This window comes from Phascolarctos cinereus, unplaced genomic scaffold (genome assembly GCF_003287225.1).
Source record: "Phascolarctos cinereus isolate Bilbo 61053 unplaced genomic scaffold, phaCin_HiC Scaffold_1;HRSCAF=81, whole genome shotgun sequence".
Lineage (NCBI taxonomy): Eukaryota > Metazoa > Chordata > Mammalia > Diprotodontia > Phascolarctidae > Phascolarctos > Phascolarctos cinereus.
In genome coordinates, this window is record NW_027555514.1 from 41,927,478 (window position 1) to 41,954,996 (window position 27,519).

The 27,519-nt window shown below is 42.8% G+C and overlaps 1 protein-coding gene across 1 annotated transcript; it reads right to left on the reverse strand.

The window, feature by feature from the left end:
* Positions 1-4,928: 4,928 nt before the first annotated feature.
* On the reverse strand, positions 4,929-18,315 carry CCR9 (C-C motif chemokine receptor 9). Its single transcript, XM_020987322.2, has 2 exons — positions 17,920-18,315; positions 4,929-7,683 (listed from the first exon to the last, which is right to left on the reverse strand). The coding sequence occupies exons 1-2, from the start codon at positions 17,935-17,937 to the stop codon at positions 6,643-6,645; spliced, it is 1,059 nt and encodes a 352-aa protein (XP_020842981.1). The 5' UTR covers positions 17,938-18,315; the 3' UTR covers positions 4,929-6,642.
* Between the last annotated feature and the right edge of the window lie 9,204 nt (positions 18,316-27,519).

Sequence of the window (27,519 nt, forward strand, 5' to 3'; positions counted from 1 at the left end):
GAAGTCTGCGTCTACGACTGGGGTCAAATGAAGCATTGTCCTGTTTTCTAATTTAAGCCCCTATTTACCTGTGACCCTTTAGCTACCAGTGCCTTGGACTTCTTTAGCCCAAGGACCCCAGTGCATTGACAGAGTAAGGGCATCATCTTTGTTGGTGAGAAAGACTCCCTCAGATTTTCCTGAGCAAACTCCCTGGCACTGAGTTGTTCTATAGGTCAAATCCTGTTCTAACCACAAGACCAAATCATTTATTGCAATAGAGTTGAGCATCATATACTTAGAACTGGAAAGAACTTCAGGGATCCCTGAATCCAACCCTTTCATTTTACAGATGAGGAAACTGAGCCACAAACAGGTGAAGTGACTTGTCTGAGGCTGTCTAGCTACTTAGTGGAGGAGTTTGAATTTGAACTCACATCCTCTGACATGATATCTAGGGCTCTTTCCCCTGCCTCAGGATAAAAAGTGAAATTCCAACTGATTTCTACCTTCTCAGCAATTAGAGGGGTCCCAGTGCTAAGCCAACACCTGGCATAGTGCCTGGTATACAGTAGGCACTTACATTCTTATTGATTTGACCTGTTGATTGGTGTGGGGATATGTATGTGGGGGGTATACATATACACAAGAGAATTTCCTTTGGAGATTAATGTGACCCATAGTACAAGGGCGTATGGAATAAGGAAGGTCATATGTGACTATTCCTCTTGCAAATATGAGTAGGGAAGAATTAAGAATACAAGATTAAAAAAAAAACAACTCAACTCTAGCCCAGATCAATTAACTTCTCCATGGAAGGGTACTGTTCTTAAATTTGTCTTGAAGACCGCTATGGAAGTTTAAATCTGTACCTTTCCTACGTCACTTAAACTCAATGAGATTCCCTAATGGGGAAAACAAACTTGTTTGCCCCATTTTTATCTGTGCTTGATTTATTAATTAATTTATTAAAGGTGCCTGAGGTCCTCTCAGCCTGGAAACTCATAAAAGGTTCCAGTCTCTGTCGGTATACCTCAGTATAAAAATGCTCTCAACTGATCTATGATTCTACATAGAACTGACTTCCAGGGATGAGGTTTGGTGAACAACTTCATTTCCTGAAACCAAAACAAAATGGGACCTCAAGGGTAGTGATGAAGGAGAACCTATATGTCCTTGTATCCTCTGAATGAGTGTGTGTGTGAAGGTTCTTAATAAATTCTGTAGTTAGTTTAGAGGTGACTATATTTCTGTTCTTGGAGAGCCCAGACCATCCTGAGGCAAGGAGATTCTTATCTGGGTAAAAAGTGGACTAGCTAGGCCTCCCAGGTCCCTTACCACTCTGTGATTTCATGAATGAATGAGGCTGAGATTCAAGAAACTGTGCTGAATTATACAATAGGTTAACTTATTTTTACCCCCGTGAGCTTTCTGATGTATTCTTGAACTTCACAGTTGCTGTATAGGAAAGTATGGGAGGGGGAGAGAGGAGTTGGGAGCCATTTAAAATGATAGTGAAAAGGAAATGCTCCAAAGCTTTCCAGATCTTGAGAAGACTCAATTCACTTAATGCTGCCTTTCTACCTAAAAGTTCAGAGCAAAAAGAAATACATGGGCAAATTCATATAATATTAAATCACTCATTTAAAAGCATTTTAATGGGCTAAACCCATTTCATCTTACATTTCAACGTCTAAATAGGCTGCCTTGATCACAAAATAGCCATACAGCTGAATTAGTTACTTTGGGTAGGTTCCAAAGGGGAAACCATTTAGCCCTAGACCACATCTGAAAGTGGCTGTGGTAGAAAGTAAATCATCAGTGTCATCTGAAATAAAAATATAGAATAGAATATAAATAAATAGATAAACAAACATAAATAAATAAATAATATAAATAAGAATATGAATCTTTTCCAAATTGTTTCACATGTGGGAAAATAAGTGCAGTGCATAAGGCTGATAGTCCTGTGCCATTAATTAGCTATGAAACTTTGAACAAGTCATTGCATTTCTCTGGTCTTTTGTTTCCTCATCTATGAAATGAGAGGGTTGAACTAAAGTCTAAGGCTCTTTCCAGCTCTAAATTCCTTTGTTTTATGTCTAAATTACTGAATTGGTGTTAGAAACTCAAACATCTAGGGCCCAGTTGTAATCAGCAAATTCCCCAGAATGCTGGTGGCTTTTAGCAGTAAGGCAAGGACAGTCTTGATGGGGTGAGGTGGGTACTGGACAGCTCCAATCATGTATTGGGCCAGAGTGGAAATGTGGGTGGAAGTGGAAGTGGGTTTGGGATGGAAGTCATCTCAAGATAATTCTCACTAATTAATCTTATTCCTTCAGGTGTGTTGAATACTCTGTGTTCTAAAAGAAATTGCTCTTAGGAAGATCTTTAGGATAGAGGGTGAGCTCAGCTACCATTCCAGTTACCCATAAGCAGTTTTAATACATCCTAGTACCTTGGAGGGCTACAGACAGATCAGTTTTTGAGGAGCTGATTATGGCAGGAATCTCCTCTCTGCCTGGCCATACGTGCCCTTGATTACGTCTTTTCTAGCATTCCATATATGTGATTCTTCATTGGTTATGTATGCTGCAGCCTACTTGAATCAGCTACATGTCTTTTCATTGGTGTTTGGGTTCTTCTGAAAGGGTGGTGTTTTAATATTCCCAGCCAGAAAACATTACTGGGAGAATGTTGGTATTAAAAGATGAGTTTTAGGAGCAGAGAACAATTTGCTATCCTTGAAAGTCCTTTGCAGTTTCCCATATAAGCCAGCTGATCCTCTCTCCTGCCCCATCATCTTCTTATCCAATTCAGAGACAGTCCTGTGGTTTGGTGCTGATGTGATTATGACTCTTATTCACATCACACATCTTGTGCATGCTCCCACTGGAACTGAGGTCAGGATTTGGAAATCAGAGTAAAATGGAATCACTGGTAAAAAGGATTAAACTGGTTACTTTAGGGATATAGAAAAAAACCTGCAAGAGAACTTCCTGTCCTCCGCAAGGTGCTGAACATCAGCCAGTTTCTCTCTTCCCCAGCAAAGTCTAGGGAGAAAGATAAGCTATGAACCCTAGAGTAACAATCTGGTTGCCATGAGGTGTCTTGAACTCATGCCATTTTAATCCATGAGTCAGACTGTTTTTCAATTGAACGTGTGAGGCATTGAAACTTTGCTCTTGTTGCCAAAAATAATGTAAGGCTCCTTGGACTATAATTTCACAGCATCCAGTCTCTGAAGGTGGGAAGGCCTTTACTGGCCATCTAGTTCAGCTCCCTCACCTTTCAGATGAGGAAATTGAAGCCAAGGAAAGTGAAAGGAGTTACCCAAGGTCCCACAGAAGCAGGATTGCTTTTGCCCCCTGCACCACAATGTGTCATTACAAGATTTCAGTTTGGGACACGTTCTGATATGAATGTTGGCGGAGACCATTGAGACCCTCCTTGCGATAGGTGCCATAGCTACCTTCAAATATCTGAAGGGTGGTCATGTAAAAGAGAGGGCAATAGTAGGAGCGAAGCACAAGGTTGCCCAGAGGCAGATCTGTGCTTGATTTAAAAACATTCCCTAACAATTAGAGCTATGCCCATGAGGAATGGGCCCCTGGGAGGTGCTCAAGCAAAAGCTTGAGGACCACTCATGAGGGATGCTTTGGAAGGGTTTCCAAGTACAAGTTGGATTAGACGGTCCCCAATATTCCTTCCAGCCTTGAGATTTTGTGTTTCACGTGGTGGAAAACATCCCCAGAGAACTGAGGCAAGAATTTCTCATTAACTTTATGACTTGAGGAAGGGACCTGTTGGCTCAGAATTTGTTAGGCCTCTTCAAGGAGATCCTAGGAGAAATTATAGCACAGGTGGAGAATCAGCGTGGTAAACTACCTCAAGTAAAATTTGCAAGTCTAGCAGACTCCAGCCAGAAGGTTGAATCATCATTGTGTTTATTAGAACGGAAAGCCAGTGAGCATGTCCAAAGTGTTCAGCTTATTAATGCTTTGTAAATGTCAGTTGTACACATAGTAGGTTGCTTTAAGATTATAGTTAAGGTAGGGAAACTAATACAAGCCTTTGGAACAATGAACAGGGTCTTTCACCTTGGTGATATGATGAGAGGACCGATTTTCTATTTCTTAATTTCAAATGAAATGGTCATGATCACATTGGTGAATATAGAGATATTGAAAGCATTCTTCCCTCTAAATAGAGTGCTCTTAACCTGGGAGGTCTGTGAACCTTGATTAAAAAAAATTCATAATTCAGTCTAATTGGTTTCCTTTTTAATCTTACGTATTTTATCTTATGTGATTAAAAACATTGTTCTTAGGGGCAGCTAGGTGGCACAGTGGATAGAGCTCTGGCCTTGGAGTCAGGAGGACCTGAGTTCAAATCCAGCCTCAGACACTTGCCACTTACTAGCTGTGTGATCCTGGGCAAGTCACTTAACCCTGAGTACCTCACCAAAAAGCAAAAACAAAAAAAATAAAATAAAAACATTGTTCTTAGAAGGGGTTCATAGGATTTACCAGATTGCCAGAGGGGTTCATGACACACAAAAAAGGTTAAGAACCTCTGATCTAGCCTCTAGAAGGCTGTTTTCAGAAAATAGAGAAAGCAGGAGTTATATACATACTATTTTACAGGCCAGTTGGAAGAGAAAGCAATCTTTGCAACTGCTTGGGCCTCTGAAAATCTGAGGGCAAAGATGAAGAAAGTCGCCAGAGCTTCAAGGAACTCCATTCTCTACACTTTCCATCTCCCTCATCACACTCCCAGCACAACCTCTCCTCCAGGTGACAGTTGTCCTTCCTCACCACCCCAACACACACACACACGCACACAAACCCCACAAAATAAAATCAATAGTTAGTGATAGACGTTTGAATTTAAAGGGAGAATTTATTTTCAAATACATTTTTATTTGTATCTTTTTTTTTTACATCACATTTCCCACTACATCCCTCCTCCAAACCCCTTCAGAAAGCCATCCCTCATAATAAAGAAGAAAAAAATAGTTCATTAACTTATTGAAACTATCTGCTATTACATGCAGTATTCCACATCTGTAGTCTGCCACCTTTTTTAAAGAAGCAGGGAAACATGTCAACTTATATCTTTTTTGGGGGGGCGGTATAAAACTTTCGTCATTATAATTTCAGTTTTGACTCTTTTGTCTGTAGTTCTTTTCATTTACACTGTTGTAGTTGTGTATGTATATTGTTTCACTGATCCTCCTTGTTTCAGTTTGCATAAGTTCATATAGGTCTTCTCATACTTCTCTGTATCATTTGTATTTATTGTTTCTTATAGCACAGTAACATTTCATTACATTAATGTGGGAGGATTTGCTTAGCCATTCCTTAATTAATGGGTATCCACTTTGACTCTCACTCTTCGCTACTAAAAAAAAAAGTGCCAGTATAAATGGCTAAATACGCTTTGTGTATATAGATGTTCTATTTTTGTCTTTTTATATCTCATTGGGGTATAAGTCTAGCAACGGAGTCTCAGGGTAAAATGGTATGGACATTTTAGTCATTCTCTTCACGTAGTTCCAAATTGCTTTCCAGAATGTTTGGTCTAATTCACAGGTCTACCAACAATGTATTTGTACACCTTTCTTTCCACAACCCAACATTAATTATCTGCCATATTTTGTCATCCTTGGCAATTTTCTGACTGTGGAATAAAACTTCCGAGTTGTTTTGATGTACATTTATAGATGTAATTTAGGGTAATTTAGAGCCTTTTTTTCATTTGGTTGCAATTCTTCTTTGGAGAACTGTTTATTCATATCCTTTAATCAGTTATCTTTGGAGAACTGTTTATTCATATCATTTAATCAGTTATCTGTTGAAGAATGACTGTCGGTCTTATATGGTGCTGTTGGTTATCTATAGATTTGGGATCACATCTTTATCATATCTATTTTATACAAATATTTCCCCAGTTGAATGTTTTCCTTCTTACCTAAGTTACACTAATTTTGTTCATACAAAGGATTTTCAGTTTCATATCATCAAAATTATTTACTTTATACTTTAGAATCACCTATACACTTGTTGCTTGGATAATAAGCACTGGAAAACACCATAGAAGAGAGATAACCTCAGCCGGTCCAGAATAGGGTATGAGACCAGAAAGGGAATTACGCTATGTACCTACATGTCCAGACTATGCTATACAGGGAAGGAAGATAGTTCAAGGAACAGGAAAATTCATACTGATCCCAGACCAGAACAGCTGGGGAGAAAAGAGACAGGAAATCCCAAGGCAAATACAGTGGTATGCTTATGCTACCTTAAGCACATCAATCTGTGTTAGTGGTCAGTGATCAAGTGCTTTAATGCTTGAATGAATTTTATAGTCAGAAGTTGAGTGTGACAATTTTCAAGTCAAGTAGAAGATCAGTATGGGTCTTCATGGGAACTAATGGATAGTGCCATCAGGAAGCCAACAATCTCCCAAGGCTCCCCTGTAAAACACTGGGTTGAGGCATGTAGAGCCATGCAAGTCTTTTAACTTATTGTAAAGGGATGCTTGTGGTTTTCTCTATTCTCTTTGTTCTTTTTCTTTTTCCTCTTTTTTGTTGCCTCATGGGCCAGTCAGGTGGTCCAGGCAGGGCAGAGTGGATCATCGACCTCTAAGAGAGATGATCTCTTAGGAGGAGAGGGGTCCAGATGTTGTCTCTAGCATTATGGATGAAAACCTTAGACTCCCTTCTCTCCTATTGAAGGAGACCCACTGGGCCTGGCTGATGCATCCCAGTTTCCTCAGGGTTTTTACAAGATCCTGGCGGAATTTTTCACCCACAAAAACATAAAGAATTGGGTTCAGGCAGCTGTGGAAGTATGCAATGGTCTGCGTAACCTGGAAACAGATATCAATGTGGGTGGAAATGTCACAGTCTGTGATGAACATCCTGTATGCATCGATGGTTTGCACCAATAAAATGATATTGTAGGGAAACTGAGATACAACAAAGACTGTGAGGACCAAGATGGTCACTTTTAAGGCTTTGTGTTTAGATGACTTCTTGGCTTGCATCAGGGTGTGAATGACGATGGTGTAACAGACAGCCATGACAATGAGTGGGAGGAAGAATCCCAGAATAAATTTTAGCATCAGAACAATGGGCTTGAGCCTGCCGTCATCGTAGACCATCGTACAGGTGTGGATGTCGGAATGCGTCTTGCTCTGGCTGTACAGGTATTCTGGGATACACAGGGTGATCGTCACCATCCAGATGGCGAAACACACCATTTTGCTGTAGAGAAGACGCTTCCGCCTCCAGCGATGGGCTTTCATGGCCTGAGCAATGACAATGTATCTGTCAATACTGATACACATGAGAAGCAGCATGCAGCTGTAAAAGTTCATCTTGTACATGGCGTTGACCAGCTTGCACATGTTGTTACCGAATTTCCACTGTTCAGAAGCCTCGACGGCCCAGAAGGGCAGAGTGAGGAGGAAGAGGAGGTCAGCAATTGCCAGGTTCAGCAGGAACATATCCGTCATGGTCTTCACTCTTGTACAATACCAGTACATGACGATGACCAGACTATTGCCGAAAGTCCCTACCACAAACACAAGCCAGTAGAAGGGTGGAAGGAAGTAGTTAGCCAGCTGCCTGACGCTGGTCTTCCTGCACATGTCATTGATGTAATCCAGGGGAATAGTGGAATTGTAGTCAAAGCTATCCTGCAAACGGTCAACAGAGACAATTAAGGAATAGGCATTTGTTTAGCACCTACTGCATGCCATACCAACTATTCTCTCATTCAGTCCCCACAACAGCCCTCAGAGGTAGGTGTTATTACTGTGCCCGTGTTACAGCTGAAGAAGGTGAAGCAGACAGAGGTTAAGTGACTTGCCCAGGAGCATCCAGCTAGTAAGTGTCTGAGACTGGATGTGAATTCAGGTCCCCCTGACTGCAGGTCTAGCCTCTGTCTACTGCAGTACCCAGCAGATCAAGGAATTCACACCAAAGGCAGAGAGCCGTAGAGTAAGAGAGAAGGACAAACACAGTCTGTCCTAAAGGCAGAAGCCCTTAATGTCTCTTCTGATGTCTTGAGTCTAAGATAAGACAGAAAGAGGTTTGAACAGAGTGTCTACTTCGCAGTGGGATGTAGAAATTCTATGACTGTCTGTTTGATTTTTACCACTAGATTAGCCCCGGTGGTTCTCAAATGTAGCAGTCAGGCACTTCATATGCTACCAGCGCCCAGAGTTGGCATTGCCAAACAGATCCATAACTAGGGTGGGGAGACTGGGGCTTTGCCTGAAAGTGTCAAATTTTGAGGGCACTAGCTACACTTGAAGTCCTTCTGAAGTACAGAAATTGCAAAGCGCAGCAACTAGTCAACAGGAAAAATTAGTTAAAATAGGAAGCTACCAGACTGGAGCAAACTCCTGCTCCATCCCACCCTGCTCCTGACTCCTCAGCTTCTACAGTCTCTGTGATCTCTTCCCCAACCTTTGTCTGAGGACCCACTTCCTCCAGCTTGCCCCAGGAGCACTTGGAGGTATTTGGTCTAGGCACCAAAATTGCTACTTATAGTTCTGTTGACAAGGGGGAAAAAATGGATCTAGTTATCCACCCAACTGACTCTAAGTACACATCTAATTTCCTCTCCCCCTCCCCACCCCATCCCTGCAAACACACAAACACATACCACATAAACTGGGAAGGAAGTAGTGGGAAATAGTCTTTTAAGAAGTAGTCTAAAAAAGGGGGGCCGCTAGGTGGCGCAGTGAATAGAGCACCGGCCCTGGAGTCAGGTGGACCCAAGTTCAAATCCAGCCTCAGACACTTGACACTTACTAGCAGTGTGACCCTGGGCAAGTCACTTAACCCCATTACCTAGCTTCCCCCTCCCCCCGCCAAAATGTAGTCTATTAAGATTGTACCCTGACTAGATACACTGTCTATCTACTTAACCTTTGGGCTCATGGACCCCGTTGGCAGTTTGGTGAAAACTGTGGATCCTTTCTCAGAAAAATAATATTCATAATTGAAAGAAATGCTAAATTTCAGTTAGAGGTTAGTGAAAATCAATTTTCTTTTCCTATTCGAGTTCATGGACCCCTGAAATGGTAGGGGTCTGTAGAGCCCAGGTTAAGAATCCCTGGTCTCATGGAAAGGGGGGCTGCCTTAGGAGTCAGGAGCCTGGCACACTAGCACCACCTCTGAATATGAGGCTTTTGTAATTAAAGGGTCAGCTTTCCCTTCTGTGAAATGGCCCAACACCCCAGCGATAATAGTGAAGGGCACCATTGACTCTGAGAGGAAATGAACAAATCTCAGGGAAGCAGCTGGACAGAAAACTCTCATTTCTCTTAAGAACATTTCTTCCGTGTGGTATTGAGGAAGGAGTGCTGGTTCTACAGTTGGCGTCTTTAGGCAGGTCATGCAACATGCCTGGAGCTCAGTTTTCTCATCTGCAAATGTAAGGTGAGGACTACATGGCCAATGAATTGTATAAATTGGTATTCCCAAGGGATTCTCAACCTTTGTTGAGTCGTGGGCCCCTCTGGCACAGGCTGGGGAAGCATATGGACCACTTTTCAGAGTAAAGTTTTTAAATGTACAAAATAATAAGAGTCAATTAATAGTCAGTTGATAAACATTTATTAAGCACCTACTATGTGCGAGGCACTGTGCTAAACAATGAGGATACAAAAGGAGGCAAAAGAGTCCCTGTGCTCAAGGAGTTTAACACATAGGTACACACAAGCCATCTACGGGAGAAATAAGAAAGAATTGGCAGAGGAAAGACACTAGAACTGAGAGGGGTTGGGGAAAGCTTCCTGTAGAAAATGGGATTTTAATTGGGACTTAAAGGAAGCCAGGAAAGCCGGTAGGCTGAGTTGAGGAGGCATGGTGGACAGCCAGAGAAGATGCCCAGAGGAAGGGTTGGAGCAGCCTGGAGGCCAGCATCATTGCACCAAAGAGGATGTGATAGGGTGTGAGGTGTGAGAAGACTGGAAGGGCAGGAGGAGGCTAGGATGTGAAAGGCTTTGATGCCAGGCTCAGCCTTTTGTATTTGATCCAGGAGGCAATATGGACTCACTGGAGTGTGTTGAGTAGGACATGGGGGGTGATGAACTTTAGGAAAATCACTTTGGCAGCTGTTTGGAGGATCGGAGTGAGGAGAGAGTTGAGGCAGGCAGACCCACCAGCAGCTACTGGGATAGTCCAACCAGGAGATGATGAGGGTCTGCAGCAGGGGAGTGGCAGCATCAGGGGAGAGAAGGGGCTGTAGTGGAGAGATGTGTTAGAGGTGAAGCTGACAGACCTCGGTAACAGCTTGGACATAGGGGATGAGAAAGAGGTGAGGATTCCAGGCTGATTCCTAGGCTGTGAGCTCCAGCGACGGAGTTACCAACAGTAACAGGGAAGTTAGAAGGGAGGGAAGAAACCCATAAAGTTAAAAAATAAACCAATTACATTGAAATATAGTTATCAAGATTTTTTTTAAAGTCCAGAGGTCCCAAGTTAAAACCTAATCTACAGATAAGAGTCTTGGATAATTGACTCCACCATCTCCTCTGCCACCCCTCTTCAGGTAATGACATATGTGCTTGAGGGTTAGAAAATTCTTTGAGCTTAACAGAAAGTCTCTTACAAGCCCTTAATTGTCAGTGAAAACATTTCCAGATGTTCCATTTGATTAAAGCAACAATTTCTTTTTCACATGTTCACATCAGCTGTTATTTTATATGTCAATGCAGAGTAGAATAGATATTCAGTACTGTGCCAGTGGTAATGGCTTGCAGTTATAAGTGCTTCTTGGCCATAAAGAAATGTGGGTTATGGTCTTGACTCAATTTGGACTTGTCAATCAGGAATTTACTTATTCAGGAGTTAGGTTTTAGTCCTATTGTAAACAGTAATTATTTTTTAGCTTTGGGAAAGCACTGCACCTTATTATGAACTGCCTTTCTGTGAAACTAGGAGCGAGAGAACATCCTTGTCAAGAAATAAAAGATGTTATACAAATTAGGAGATCTGCGAAATTTAAGCTTTTTATCTCTTTTTGTGGTCCTGCTGTTGTTCAGTCATGTCTGATCTCTCATGACCCCATGTGGGGTTTTCTTGGCAGAGATACTGGAGTGGTTTGCCATTTCCTACTCCAGCTCATTTGATAGATGAGGAAGCTGAGGCAAACAGGATTAAGTGACTTGCCCAGGGTCACACAGCTAGTAAGTGTCTGAGGCCGGATTTGAACTCAGAAAGAGAAGTCTTTGATTCCAGGTTGGGCACTCTATCCACTGTGTCACCAATAATGACTGATTTTTAGAGAGGAAAACTATTTAAGTAAAGAAAATTATTTCCAATGATTAAAAAAAATAAATTAGAAACTTGATCTGAAGTAGTAGGATCATAGGCTTAGGTCTGGAAGGAATCACCGTCTCATTTTACAGAGGAGTTAATGGAGACTCAGAGAGGTTAACGATTACTGACTTTTATGTAGGCATTAATACTTGCAAAGTGGTTGACATGTATTATCTCATTTGGTCCTTTCAGCGTGTGAGATAAGTTTTCCATGTATCCTTCTGATGACTCCATGTTCAGTACTCTGAGCTTGGCATGCAACACATGGCATGCAGCTCTGCTCCAGAGCCTGTCCAGGTAAATCTGGATATATGTGCCTTTGTCTCTTGACATATTCTATAATTAGCACTGGCTGGAATCTGGTAAATCACATCACTTGAGTTTATTCAATGGCCCCTTCTCCCCAGGATGGATATTCCACTTGGGCACAGCTGACCACTGAGCCCTCTAGACCTTCTCATCCTGGGTGGTCTTGTCCCATGCCAAGTGTAATCTGCCTGCGCTATCTAGGCATCTAGCAGTAGAAGAACTGCCACTGCGTTCAATTCTCAGTTAACCCAGAATCCAGAGAAGAATCTGTTCTGAACAAAGTCTGATATAGATCTGCCCCTCGTCATCCATTCTGTGATGCTCATCCCCCACCCCACCCCCAACCCCTATCTCCCCAGAGCTTGAAAGGGTAAGAAACTTGGCTTGGATTCCAGGGCCCAGAAGTGGGTTTGCAAGTTCCCTTTGTGGGCAGGATGACTGTTTACCATCAAAGGAGATACTGACTGCCTCCCTTGGTATCAACAGAAGCAGCACATCTGCTGCCCGCCCTCTCTAGACATTGTGACTGTCATGACACACAAACAGAAAACTCAAGATATGAGCCCAGGTAATCTCCCAAAGCAATGGAAACCACAGGACAGCCAACAGACATTTAAAATTTAAAGAGAACTATAAGCAGGAGCAGGATGTTTGCCTCTCCCGGGTCGTTTCAAGACCCTTGCTTCCTATTCCCAGCTCCTGCTTAGGACAGGGCCTGGTTTATAGCAAGCCCTTCACAAATGCCTATGGATTGAACGTGGACCCTGAGAAGAGCTGGAATCACGGGAAGGAGAGTAGAGTCTATGAATGTGGTTTGGAAAATAGGAAGATGGGTTATTGTTGTTATGTTTTATATGTAACCTAGCATTTATACAGCACTTTAAGGTTTGCAAAGCATTTTATAAATATTATGTCATTTAATCCTCATAATGGTGTGGGTGGGTACTACTATTATCCCCATTTTAAAAATGAGAAAACTGAGGCAGACAGAGTATAAGTGGCTTGCCCAGGGTGACATAGTAAGTGTCTGAGACTAGATTTGAACTCCGATCTTCCTTCCAGTACTCTACCCACTGTGCAACCCATTGGGATAGGATTAAGCATGCATGTAAAGGAGATGGCGTTGGCAACAGGACTGCCTTTTCCTACAAGGCAGGAATGAAAGAGGAGATACAAGAGGAAGATGTCTTAGTGACCTGAGATGAGGAGAAGGGGAGAAGAGAGGGAAGAGCCTCCATTTTTCTCCGTTATTCAGCCAGGAAGGTTAGGGTAGAGAGGGCCGTGGGAAGCTTGGAGAGAAGAAAAGGTTTGGAAGAGCTGCCATGGAGAATGAGATACTGAATCAAGTAGAGAAGAGTAGGATTGCCTTGCAACAATGAGAGCCCACTGGAGATTGAATGCAAGGTAATTTTGCTCATCATTAACTCTGTTTGCCTCAAAATTCCTCAACTGTAAAACGGAGATAGCAATATTATCCAGGGTTGTTGTGTGGATCCAATGGGATATTTGAAAAGTGGTTGGAACAGTGCCTGGCACATAGTAGACGCTTAAAAAATGCTTGTTTGCTTACCTTCTCTTCTTCTTTAGCAGATCGCCCCTACTTTCATTGCCACTTTGCCCCAATCATCAGTCTCTCCTATCCATTAGCTCCTTTCCTGAACCTACAAACATACTCATGTCTCCCCCATTCTTAAAAAATCCTCAGGGAAAATTAAAAAATTCCTGCAGGGAAAGATGATACTTGTAACTCGTGAGTCCTTTGTCAGTATTAGGGTAGTGGGAGGGAAAAAATCATATGTATGTATAGATAGATAGATGGATAGAGAGAGGGCATGGGGTGAGTTGAAGATGAAAGGGTGATATCTGGAAAATAAAATTAAGGGGTGAGAGAGGATTATACTGGGAGAAGGAGACAGGGAGAAGTAGAATTATCTCACATGAAACAGACAAGAAAAGGCTTTTACAGTGGAGGGGAAATGGGGGAAGGTGAGAGGGAGTGAGTGAATCTTATTCTCATAGGATTTGGCTTAAGGAGGGAATAACATACACAATGGGGTATCTGTCTTACCCTACAGGAAAATAAGGGGGGAAGGGGACAAGAGAGCAGGGGGATGATAGAGGGGAGGGCAGACTGGGGGAGGGATAATCAAAAGCAAACACTTCTGAGGAGGGACAGGGTCAAAAAAGAGAATAGAATAAATGGGGGGTAGGGTAGGATGAAGGGAAATATACCTAGTTTTTCACAACATGACAACTATGGAAATGTTTTGCATGACACACCCATAACCTGTATTGAGATGTTTGCCTTTTCAATGAGGGTGGGTGGCGAGGGAGGAAGGGAGAAAATTTGTAACCCACAGTTTTCAAAATACATGTTGAAAATAAAAAAATAAAAATTTAATTTAATTTAATTAAAATAAATAAATATTTTGCTCTTGAGAAAAAAATCCTCAGTTGGTCCTACCATCCCTGCCAGATATTATCTTGTATCTCTCCCCTCCTTCTCAGCTAAATTCCTTGAGGAAGCCATACACATGAGACTGAACAAGTTGTGGTATATGATTATGATGGAATACTGTTGTGCTATAAGAAATGATGAGCAGGATGCTCCTAGGAAAGCCTGGAAAGACTTTCATGGGCTGATGCAAAGTGAGATGTACTGTGTACAAAGTAATAACAATATTGAAGATGATGAGCTGTGAATGGCTTAGCTATTCTCAGCAATATAACGATCCAAGACAACTCTGAAGGACTTACGATGAAAAATGCTATCCATAGCCAGAGAAAGAACTGATGCGGTCTGAATGCAGATTGAAGCATCCTTTTAACTTTCTTTATTTTTCTTCAGGGTTTTTTTTGTCTTTTTTTTTTTAAACAACATGACTAATATGGAAATACGTTTTGCATGACTACACATGTATAACCTATGTCAAATTGCTTGCACTCTCAATGGAGCGGGGAGGGATGAAGGGAGAGAATTTGGAACCAAAAATCTGAAATGACTGTTAAAATTTTTTTTACATATAATCGGAGAAAAATAAGATACTAAATAAATTTTTTTAAAAGAAAAGAAAAAGGTTGGAAATTATAAAATTGTCCTTCTGTTTCTGGTCCTATTATGATGTATAGTGATTTGTTAGTTTCCCTAGGAAGCCTTGAATTCAGGAATTGGACTCAGCCTTGGAAGTGTCTTACTCCCGTTTGAGAAGTTCAGGAGTGTGAAATTCATAGACAACACATTCCCTGGGAGGAACTATGATGAAAGCAAAGACTTCAGTTCCAAGAAAATGTGTGATTAGATGGGGAGATATAACCCTAATGGATGAATCCATTAACTAGTTGACTAATTAGATACTAATTAGTTAACTAACTAGTATCCTAAACTAACCCCCTTTCATGATTCTGGTTAAATATCCCTTCTGATATTGAGTAGAAGACAAATGATGGTTAGATGAGAAATAAATCATCTATATCATGTATAAGGTACAAGTGAAATGGGTTTTCTTTTGGTCTTCAGCTGAATTAAGGAAAGGTAGGAGAGAAACCAAAAAGAGAATATTTCATAGCTCTTGAGCTCAAAGGGACATCAAAGGGCATCGTGTCCAACCTCTTCATTTTATAGATGAGGAAACTAAGGCCCATAGAAGTGAATGACCTGTTTGAGGTCACACAATAGGGGCAGAGCCAGGATTCAAACTAAGGTCTTATGACACCATATCACAAAAAAACCCTCTTTTTCCTTGCATCAAACACTTAAGTTTTTAATATTTTTCCCATTGGCCAGAGCCTCTCTGACTTCCTGTTTTCAAGAGACAATGTTAAAGTATTAAGTCTACGCATGGGTAATATGTTAGAATTGTGAGAACTTTGTGAAATTACTCAGTATCTCCAAACGTCATGTATCAGTGGGAAAAGCCCTGAGTTAAGAATCAGAGCCCAAGCTCTCTCACTTACTGCTGGTGTGAGCCAGAGGAAGTAACTTTATCTGTCTCAAGCTCAGTAAAATTTGGGGATTGGATGAAGTCCCTTGCAGTTCTAAATGTATGGTCCTAAATCACGTCCCTGCTCTGGGACCCAGTTTCTCTTCTGTACAGTGAGAGTCTCAGACTAAACAATCCGTAAGCCCTCTCCAGTTCTAAACACCTACTTTAAAGGGCAGGTTTGATTTTGTGGTCCAAACTAAACATCTATCTGGGTTTTATCATCTGGAAGGTGCTATGGAAACCAGTTAGATGGAATAAACACTATTACCCTGTCCCCCAGTGGTAGTAGGTTTGTAACTAAAAGATGACTTGACCATCGCTGAAGATCTGTTTCACTTGCCAACATCTTCCTAAAATGGACTTTCAGTTGGAATTGCTAAAGCAATGTTAGGGACAGCTAGGAGGCGCCATAGTGCGTAGAATGCTGGCCCTGGAGTCAGGAAGACTCATCTTCATGAGTTCAAATCTGGCCTCAGATACTTACTAGCTGTGTGACCCTGGGCAAGTCACTTCACCCTGTTTGCCTCAGTTTCCTCATCTGTAAAATGAGCTGGAGAAGGAAATGGCAAACCACTGTAGTATCTTTGCCGAGAAAACTCTAGATGGGCTCACAAAGAGTGGGACATGTTTGAAAACAACTGAACAGGGGGGCAGCTAGGTAGTGTAGTGGATAGAGCACCGGCCCTGGATTCAGGAGAACCTGAGTTCAAATTCAGCCTCAGACACATGACGCTTACTAGCTGTGTGACCCTGGGCAAGTCACTTAACCCTGATTGCCTCACCAAAAAGCAAAAAACAAAAACAAAAAAAGTACTCAAGAAAACTGGGGTCTCTCCTTTCAAAGAGTTTACAAATCTATGTATTACTCTAGGGGTAATTTTGGGAAGGAGAGTCAGAGAGAGAAAGCTAGTGACCCCACAAGAGAGTAGAGGCCCAGTTCCAGCACATTCCCAAGCTCTGGTCACGAATGTCAGGCTCCAGACAATCTAGTTGTATGAGTTACAGTATGGTCTGTAAGCTATTGTGCAGTGACCTATAGGTAAAGGAGGGCATGCTTTAAAAACAAATAAGGCAAAAGCCTGGCACTGACAGGGGACTGGGGAAAGGACCAGACCGAACAGGAAGGAAAGAAGGAAACAGGCATTTATTTAGTACCTGCTGTATGCTAGGTAATGTGCTAAGAGCCTTACAAATATCATCTCATTGGATCCTTACAACAAGCCTTTGAGGTAGGCACTATTTCTATCTCCATTTCACAGTTAAGGAAGCTGAGTTTAAGTGACTTGCCCAGGGTCACACAGCTACTAAGTGTCTGAGGTCAGAGTTGAACTCAAGCCCTCTAGCCACCGAGCTACCTGACTGTCCTGATTCAAGCTAATTGGGACCTAGCTATGTAGAAAGCTAGCCTTGAAGCCAGGAAGACCTGGATTCAAATCCTCACTGTCAAATATTGACTTGTCATCCTAAGCAGCCCTTCCTAGATCACTGCCTTAAATGGTGGAGGGGCTTGCATAACTCAGTATGGACAGGCCACAGTGGAGAGTTCTGACAAAAGGTGATTCCCCTGGAGAAGGACACGGCAAACCACTCCAGTATCTTTGCCAAGAAAACTGTACCAACAGCATTAAAATGCACGACGTTGGAATCTGAGCCCCTCGTGTCGAGGGCCTGGCGTGCTGTGATCCCTAAAGAGTCAGATGTGGCTGAATAATAATCCCGGGCAAATCTCAACTTCCAGTGTCCTAGACAGCTCTTTATGGTTAAGTGGCGGAGGAAGGGTTTCCTCACCTGAGAATTCCCTATGCCAATGAAATCCCAATCCCAGTCCTAAGGTGCAAGTCCCCGTGGGCAGTGGAGATCAAAAAAATAATGACTGCCTGACCCTGGGTAAGTCACTTAACCCTGATTGCCTCTCCAAAAAAATGAAAAAGAAAAAAAGTAACGGAGAGGATGATCCCTGCCTTTGAAGAGCGTATATGTGGGGGAGAAAGGACATGGACCCAGACAAGCGTAATGTAGGGTTGAGTGTCATAGAGCTAAAGAAATTTCCAGACAAAGTGTTCTAGGAAAACACAAGATAGGAGAGAACACGTTCATTAAGAGGATCCAGGAGAGCTTCAGGGAAGAGCTGCTTAAAGTGTCAGACAATACATGGTACTATATTTTGGCGGGGAAAGAGGCTTCATTGAGATAAGACACTCTCTGCTAGTTTGGGATAAGAAATGCCCTAAGGAATGACCGTCCCCAATCACTACCACCAAGGCTAGTCTACAAGGTACCTAGAAGGGTTAGCATAACAGTACTCACCATGAAATCAGTGGGCATCTTGTTTGGTCAGGCGGAGACTTGTCTTTAGAAGGATAGCACCCCAAAAAACAACAACACAGGAGAAAAAAGCAATGAGAGAATTCACAAAAGATCAAGAAAAACTCCACACCAACCAGTCAGGTTAAATTTTGAAATCTAGACACTGCCCAATCTCTTAGACCTAGACCTTCCCCTATGGGCACTGGATGGAAGTTCTTTCAGGCCGCAAATACAAAAATGGAAAAAAAAAAACAAAAACAAAAACCCTAGCACAGCTTAGGCATTGAAGCAGAGGGAGAGGCAGTTGGCTGCCTCCGAATCTGCTGCTGTGGATTAGCCCAGTTTACAAAGGCACAGATGTACAGCTAGCAATGAAACACCCAGCTGTGCTAGGTGACCCATAGAGAAGAAGATCAACCAGGGAAGGGAAGCTGTGCTTTGCCTTGCTGGAGTTGTGTGTGTGTGTGTGTGTGTCTGTGTGTGTGTGTGTGTGTGTGTGTGTGTGTGTGTGTGTGTGTAACCCCATTTATTTACCTGAGTCTGGCTTCCGGTTGCAGTCAGTTTTGCTGAATCTCTTTCCCCCCATTGTCTGTTTGAATAAATCCTGAGACTGAAACAAGTGGTCCAGAAAGAGCTGTGTTTTCCTAAGGGAAACTTCTAGAACCTAATTATCCTATTATGAAATAATTAATAGAGAGGCCTAAGAAAAAGAATGGGATAGACTCGAACCCTCACCTTCAATCAGATGTTTCTACCTGGAATTAGGTAGCCCCTCGATTACACTAGCTTTTGTATTTATCTTTAATAAGCCTGGAACAACATTATTCTAGTTCTCTTCCATGCTCTTGTGGGACCCATCTGCACAATAAAAGAAAGTCCCTTCTTTTTCTTCTCCCAATATTTCTTCTCTTCATAGTCTTCATTCATTCATTCATTCATTTATGGTTTTCTTCTTTTCCCTTTCCTTGTTCAGTCCTCGTTTTTTAAAATTCAAAAACATTTAAGTGCCTTCTATATGGAGAACACTGTGCTAGGTACTACGAAAGTTGTGTTTGTTAAATGAAAAATGAATAAATGAGGACTAGAAAGAGGAGGAAAAGAAAGAAGGAGGAGGAAGAAAAAGAGGAAGAACAGAGGGAAGAAGGATAAGAGAGGGCTTTGGGGTACAAAAGTATCATTTCTACTTTAAGCTGTAAAGTGCCCAGTCTCAGCTTGAAAGGATTTTGCTGTTCACTCATGGCAGTCGTGTCAGGCTCTTGGTGACCCCATTTGGGGTTTTCTTGGCAGAGATACTGGAGTACTTTGTCATTTCCTTCTCCAGCTCATTTTAGAGATGAGGAAACTGGGTCCAACCCTGAGCAAGCTAAGAGTTCTTTCGAGATTGCTATTGGAAATGGAAATTAAAACAACCAAGAGGTATCACCTCAAACACAGTGAATTGAAAAGATGACATGAGATAGAAATAGTCAGGGGCACTCTGACTGTAGGAAGGTTGACTCACTGCTGATGAAGCCGTGAATTAGTCCAACCTTTCTGGAAAGCGATTTGGGATTTTTGCTTTGAAAGGAGTGGGAGTGGGCAGCTAAGTGGTACAGTGGATAGAGCTCTGGCCTTGGAGTCAAGAGGACCTGAGTTCAAATCCAGCCTGAGACACTTGACACTTACTAGCTGTGTGACCTTGGGCAAGTCACTTAACCCCCATTGCCTCACCAAAAAGCAAAACAATAAAAGGAGTGGGAGTGGAGGCTAAAATGTCCATGCTCTTTTATCTACTGCTAGGCATATATTCTAAGAAGGTCAAGGACAGAATTTGCTCCAAAATATATACCAGAATATTCATGGCCACATTATTTTTGTGGTCACAAAGAACTGGAAACAAAGTGGGTGCCCATTATTTGGGGAATGAGTAAGTACACTGTGGTACATGGAAGGAAGTAATGGAGTGTTATTGTGTCATAAGAACTGATAAATATAAGGAATTCAGAGGAAAATGGAAAGATTTACATCAATCGATGCAGCATGAAATAAACCAAACCAGGAAAGCAATAACATAATAAACAATGTATTATGTAGATGTAGTAAAAGAACAGTAAGACAAAACTGAATCCTATGCAATTATAATGGACAAACCCCAGGGTAGAGATGAGAAAATGCACTTCTTTCACTGGAGAGATGGGATACTATAGCTAGAGAAGGATGCTTATGCTGTTGAACATGGTTGACACGTCCACTGGCTTTTCTGAGCTTTTTTTAAGTATCTTTGTGGAAGGGGAAGGCTCGCTGGTTAGAAGGGAGGAGTATACTCTGAAATAAGTGAAACATAAAACCAAAAGGTTTTTACGTAATTTTTAAATGATTTTTACTAAAGAATCACTATGGATGGAAGCTATGTCTGCCATGCTAGTTAATCAAACATTACTCTAAGATACAGACCAATTTTCCTTTAGTAATGAAATGCTAAATTCTTTAAATGTTTGAGTGTGCCAGTATGCAAGTTTCTGAGATGGCTTTCAAATTTCCTTTTATTTTTCCTTTGAAATATGTTAAATGGAGAGAACAAATTTTCCACGGCATATAGCAGTTGGAGGGTAAAAGAACTACGCTATGTGTCCGTTGAAAGTTAAACCAGTGTTGATTTTCAGACAAAACCCGTGTCCAGTGACTCCACCAATCTCTTCCCCCATCAACATAAGGGGACCTCATTGTGACTGTCAAAACAGTCCTACATTGGCACAGCTTCGTGGTGTTCTTGTTTGCTGCACCTGGGCTATGATGCGAGGCATCTCTGTTTACAAGGAACATACTCATTTTTTATGTTTCCCCCCAAGTACAAAAGGTGGTGGTTGGAGAGACTTAACTAGAGGGACCATGGAGGTTTTCTGGTCAAGCCATAAATGGCAGCATTTTAGTGGAAGTCACCATCGTCTAATCACTTGGAATTGTGTTTACTATTTGTGTTTGGAATTGCCTTTGCCAACCCAGCCCAGGTGTTCAACCTAGGATCATAGATTTAGTCTTTGAAGGGGCCCCAGAGTTCACCTAGTCCAAACCCCACCTTATTTTACAGATTAGGAAATTAAAGTAAACGAGTAATTGAAGCCAGCATTTGAACCCACGTCTGTCAAATCCAAAGCCTGTGCTCCTTACACAAAGCAACACTCACTCAACTGAAGTCATTCAACAAACATTAATTGGATGTGAGCAGGCTAGCTGAGCAAGGCAGAATGGTGTGGTGTGTACAGAGCAGTCCTAAAGAGTTGGGTTGACTCTGGCCTTGGAGTCAGGAGGACCTGAGTTCAAATCCAGCCTCAGACACTTAACACTTACCAGCTGTGTGTCCACACACACACACACACACACACACACACACACACACACACACACACACACACACACACACACACGTGTTTCCCCTGGACCTCCCCATAGCTTAAGGACTACAGTCAGGAAGAAAGAGGGGATACAAGCAGAAAGAGTCTGATCCAGCCTTTGCTGTAAAACCACCCGGAGTACAAGGCTCTGAGTTCAGGCTGTCCTGACTGGTCATCAGCATTTGTGGTCGCACAACGATTGTAGGTGCTTTCTTAGCCCTGGATCTCAAAGTTATTTGACTTATGACTGCCTGCTATGGAATGATCCTGAAAGTGAGCTCACTTGCAGGATCCTAGGATTACTGGGGACCTTAGAGGCATGTATTTCAAACTCTTCATGTTGACAGAGGCACAGAGGTATTAAGTGACTTGCTAAAAGTTACACAGCTAGAAAATGAGAGAGCCAGAATCCGAACCCGAAGCCTTTGACTTCAAGTCCAGTGTTCTTTACAATGCATGATGTTGCCACTTTTATACTGGGCTCTGTTCACTTACTGTAGAGTGCATTATATGCTGGGGAAGTATGCTAAATAGCGAATCTTTTTAAAAATAAAATATATTTTAAAAGAAAAGTCAGGGCATTTAAAGCAAAAAATCTCTCTCCACTCTGAACTACAAGGCATTTTGCCTGTAGTTACTTCCCTTACAGTATTTATCTCATTATACCTTGTCTGAACGTCCTTTCTGGACATGTCATGTGTTTCCCATTAAATGATGTGCTCTCCGAGGGCCAGAGCTCTCTTGGTGTCTGCCACAGGGCCTTCTAGCCTGGTCCCTTGCACAGAGTAGGAATTGTTAAATGAAGAGCGGTCTGGGATTGAACTCAAAGTGGAAAATTCTGGAAGGTAGATGAAGTAGGAGAAAGGAGAAGAGAAAGACACTTACCGGCCCTTCGATGCAACTCCAGCTGAGACAGTTTGCCTGCTGTAGGTACGGCAGGTGAGGTGATAGGCTCCACCAGTTCTCGTCTCTGCCCACTCCTCACCTTTGGCTCTCCTCCTTCTGCTGATCCACCATCTCTGTGAGCTGTGGTGTGGCAGCTGCCTGCAAAAGGCATGGGGGAAAAAACCCCAAAGCCATCTCCTCTCATTTACCTGTCACTGGTGGGAAAGAGAGAGAGAGAGAGAGAGAGACTGTGCTTAAGTCTGCATTCAGACAATATCAGTTCTTTCTCTGGAGGTGGAGAGCTTTTCTCACAATGAGTCCTTTGGGATTGTCTTGAGTCATTGCGTTGCTGAGAATAGCTAAATGATTCACAGTTCTTCCTTGTGCGATATCACTGTTACCATGTACGATGTTCTCCTGGTTCTGCTCACTGCGCTTAATACAGTCATTTTGTAGTACATTGATAGCTGGGGATGTGTGGTTTGGGAAGGGCCTCATGTGCTAGATGAGATCTGAACAGGGTTTTGTGAGGAGCTACGAGTTATAAAATGGGACGGTAAGGAGGGACTGCTTTCCAGGCATGGGGTATGCCCATGCAAAGCCATGTTAGAGAGATGGAAGGACATGGAGGAGGAGCAGCAAGTGGGCCAGTTTGATGGAGACCGTCGTGTGTGAAAGGAAGTCTATAAATCTGGAAGGATTAGACTGGAGCCAGATTGTGATGGACTTCATTTTTTTTTTACTTTTAATTTTTTTATTTTATTTTACCTGAATTACATGTAAACAAAAAAAAATTAACATTCTTTTTTAAAATTTTGACTTCCAAATTCTCTCCTTCCTTCTTTCCCTAATCCCTTCCTTCAGAAGGCATGCAATTTGATATAGGTTATGCATGTACAGTTGTGCAAAATATTTTCATTTTAGCCATGTTGCAAAAGAAAACACAGACAAAAAAAAAACCAAGCCCATGAATAATAAAGTAGAAAAAGCACATGCTTTAATCTGCATTCAGACGCCATCCATTCGTTATCTGAAGGTAGATAGTATTTTTCATCATAAATCCTTCAGAATTGTCTGGATCACTGTGTTGCTGAGAATAGCGAAGCCATTCACCGCTGGTCACCGGGCAGTGTGGCTGTTGCTGTGTACGATGTTCCTGCTTCTGCTCATTTCACTTTGCATCAGTTCCTGTAAGTCTCCCCAGGTTTTTCTGAGTCCATCCTGCTCATCACTTCTTATAGCACAATAGGATTCCACATGGCGGAGTCTCAATACTAAAATGGAATTTGTGTTTTCTCTTAGAGGTAATTGGAAGGCACCAGAGCAGGGGTGGGGAACCCTCGGCCTCGAGGCCATAGTTGGCCTTCTAGGTCCTCAAGTGCGGCTCTTTGACCGACTCCAAACTTCCCCTTAATAAAGGGTGCACCTGAGGACCTAGAGGGCCCCATGTGGCCTTGAGGCTGCGGGTTCCCCACCCTTGCACTAGAGTCTCTTGAGCACGGTAGGGACAGGGTCAGACCTATGCTTTAATAATATCATTTTAGCAGCTCTTTGGAGGACAGATTAAAAAAGGACTAAGACTAATTAGGAGGCAGTCGCAGCAGTCCAGACGACAGGCAAAAAGGGTCTCAGCTAGGGCGGCGGCTGTGGGAGCAGGCGCTTGATACGTGCTTACTACATCGTTATCAGATTTCATGCCGGCTGTGTGACCTTGGGGAAGTCATTTAACTTGTCTTTCAGATAAGAGGGCGGGACTTGTTGCCATCTGATGTCGCTTCCAACTCCAAAACGCTACGATTTTTAGGATTTTCTAAAACACGGTGAGAGAAAATGTGTTAGATTTGTTCTGTCCAGCTCCAAATTCTGCAATGCTTTGCTTCGCCTCACAGACATCTCTTGCCTTTTATTTGGTTACGTAGGGTTTTCTCCTATTGCTCCTAATTTTCTCCTGACGGCTTAGGTACATCTCCCAGGTCTCACCCCTCCAAAAAGGAGTCTGTAAGTGTACTGTGAGGACGTAACAGTCCTGACTAAAATAATTTGGCAAAAAAGAAATAATAATTTTCTTGTGAGGCTTACGGAAGCAGGGTAGAGATGATCAGAGCAGAGATCTACTGCAATGTAACTCAGTTCTTTCATTTAAACTTATATTATCTTTAAATTATTATGCATTCGGGTTTTTTTCTCCCTTCTCGCCCACTGAGGGGAAGGAGGAAATTGAGGTACCTCATTTCAAGTTTAGCTTTCAAGTTTAGTCAGTCTGACACCGGGCTGAAAAGAAGCGAACGTTGTTTGCCTCCCTGGTCCAAATGTGTGAGCGAAGAATTCAGAGAGAAAAACTAGCATCAGATCTTGTGTGTAACCCCTTGGCTCCCAAGCTGCTGCCTAGACAGTGATCACCATAGAGACATAAGAGTCTAGAAATGGCTGAAAAGACCGTCCCAGAACTCAGCAGTTTGGTGATGTTTTTGACTTGGGCATTGAGACTTATAGAGCGTCGGGCCTGGAATCAGGAAGATGAATCTTCTCGAGTTCAAATCTAGCCTCAGACGCTTACTAGCCCTGTAACCCTGGTCAAGTCGCTTCACCCTCTTCGCCTCAGTTTCCTCATCTGTCAAATGAGCTGAGGAAGGAAATGGCACACCACTCCAGTATCCTTTGCCAAGAAATCCCCAAATGGGGTCGCAAAGAGTCAGACATGACTGAAAAACCACTGAACAACAGTTGGGACCTGGGGGGATGGAGAAGCCAGGAAGATCGTAGTGTGTACGCCACGCGGGAGAGGAGAAGGTAGACAAAGCCAAGCAGAAGCATGTGAGCTCTGGATACAGGTTCCCTGCCCCCTCTTCTTCCTCCGGGACTCTGCTGGGCTGGGGATGCAGGGTGGTGGCGTTCAGAACTGTAGGATACTTGTTACCAGCTCCCTCCCTACTCGGCCAAAAGGAGAGACAGAGGTTTATGGCTACTTTCATAATATGTCTCCTGCCAGTTCCCTCTCACATTATTATGCATACCCGGAGAGAGGTTAAGGGACTTGCCCAAAGTCATACAGTGAGTCAGTCAGCATTTATTAAGCACCTGCTGTGTACCAGGCACTGTGCTAAGTGATATAGATACAGATATAGATATAGATAGAAAGTTGGGCAAAACTCCTCTTGGAGTTCCGTCTCATGGAGGGGAGATAACACACAAACACCTGTGTTTGATGAGAACGTCACGTGTGCGATGAGAGACAGAAACCTTGGCAGCCACCTACAACTGTATTTGTTGCTAAACACTGCAGAAAACTAGATGGAGCAGCAGGTGGAGGGTGGGACCCAGAGTCAAGAATCCGTGAGTTCAAATTCAGCCGCAGACCTTGAAGAGCTCTTCCAAAAGTGCAGGTCTGACGATGTCACCTCCCCTGGTCAGTAAACCACGGTGGCTCCCTGTTCCCTGCAGGATCCAGCAGAAAATCCTCTGGTTGGCCAGCTGGCCCTCATCTACCTTTCCAGACTTCTTGTGTCTTCTCACCCTCACGTACTCTGTGATTCTGGCCTATTCTGATAGCTTTCCTTCGAACAAGACCCTCCATCTTCTTTTTTTCAATAAACTTTCCTACTAAATTCTAAATTTCAACTGTTATTAACCACTAATTTAATCTTTATTTTCCTTTTTCTTTTAAACTTTATTTATTTATTTATTTATTTATTTATTGTTAGGCAGTGGGGGTTAAGTGACTTGCCCAGGGTCACACAGCTAGTAAGTGTCAAGTGTTTGGTCTGAGGTCAGATTTGAACTCAGGTCCTCCTGACTTCAGGGCCGGTGCTCTATCCACTGTGCCACCCAGCTGCGCTGACCCTCCATCTTCTGACTGTGCATTTTGGGGTCTTCCCCATGCCTGGAATTCTCTCTCCCTCCTCCTCTCTGCCTCCTGGCTTCCTTCAGGTCCCAGCGAAAGTCTCACTATCTACAAGCCTTTCCCAGTCTCCCCTAATGCCAAGACCTTCCTTCTGTTGATTATCTCCAATTTATCCTGTATGTATCTTTTTGGTATTATCTCCTCATCATTAGACTTCTTTTGCCTTTCCTTGTATCTCCTTCGCTTAGCACAAGGCTTGGTACACAGCAGGCGCTTAATAAATGTGTTGACTGACTGCATGATTTTGGGCAAATCTCTTAATCTCTCTGGGTCTCTTTGTACCCATCTATCAAATGGGGACAATAGCACCTGTCTCTCAGTGTTGTTGTGAGGATCATACGACTTAACGTGTAAAAACGTTCTGCAAACCTTAAGACACCACGTAAAGGCTAGCTATTATTAAACAAATTGTGGTATATCAATCAATCAATAAACATTTATTAAGCACCTACTATGGGCCAGGCATGGTGCTAAGCACTGGTACATGAATGTAATGACATGTTAATGCAGTGTTAGAAATATTGGTCCACTGGACAGTGCAGTGGGTAGAGTGCCAGGCTTGGAGGTAGGAAGACTCATCTCCCCGAGTTCAAATCTGGCTTACTAGTTGTGTGACCCTAGGCAAGTCCCTTCACCTTGTTTGCCTCAGTTTCCTCAGCTGTAAAGTGAGCTGAAGAAAGAAATGCCAAACGACTCCAGGATCTTTGCCTAAAAAGCCCCAAAGGGGTCATGAAAAGTTGTGCGCCACTGAAAACGACTAAACAACACAAACTGCCCAATGTGATTAACACAGAGAAGCCTGGGAAGCCTTATGTGAACTGATGCAGAGGGAAGTTAGTAGATCCCAGGAAACAGTAGACACAAGGATTACATCAGTGTAAATGGGAAAAAACAAGCACAAGACAGTAAAAACGGAATGTTGCCAAGTCGCAAAGAACACGCACGGTCAGGAAGAAGAGAAATGAGCAGCGTTGAGGACGCAGAGTCCTCAGGGAGTTTCCATTCTGTCAAGGGAGACAGCATATACACATGCAAGTCTATACAAGGGAATTTGGAAGGGAGAGAGAGGGGCATTAGCTTCTGGGGGATCAGGAAAGGGCTTTCGCATAGGGTGCTTGGGCAGGGACCTGCTGTTGTCCAGTCAGTTTGAGCTGATGGATCAGAGTGAATGTAAATAGTAATTGTTTTTCTTTTGGCCAGAAACTCTGAGGATCTTCCCCTCCCGTGTGATTTTTATCATTGTTGTTGTGAAAGGGGCCGTCCCTCAGCGCACTTCTTAAACAGTCCTAATTGCTGGCGTTGCCTCAGTCAAAGTGAGAACTCAAAAAGACCTTGGCTTCAAAAGGCCAAGGCCTCCCACTGCGTCCTGGGCCATCTCCAGTTGTCCTGAGCCATGTCTGGCCACTGGACTCGGATGGCTCTGGAGGAGAAAGGGAGGCTGGT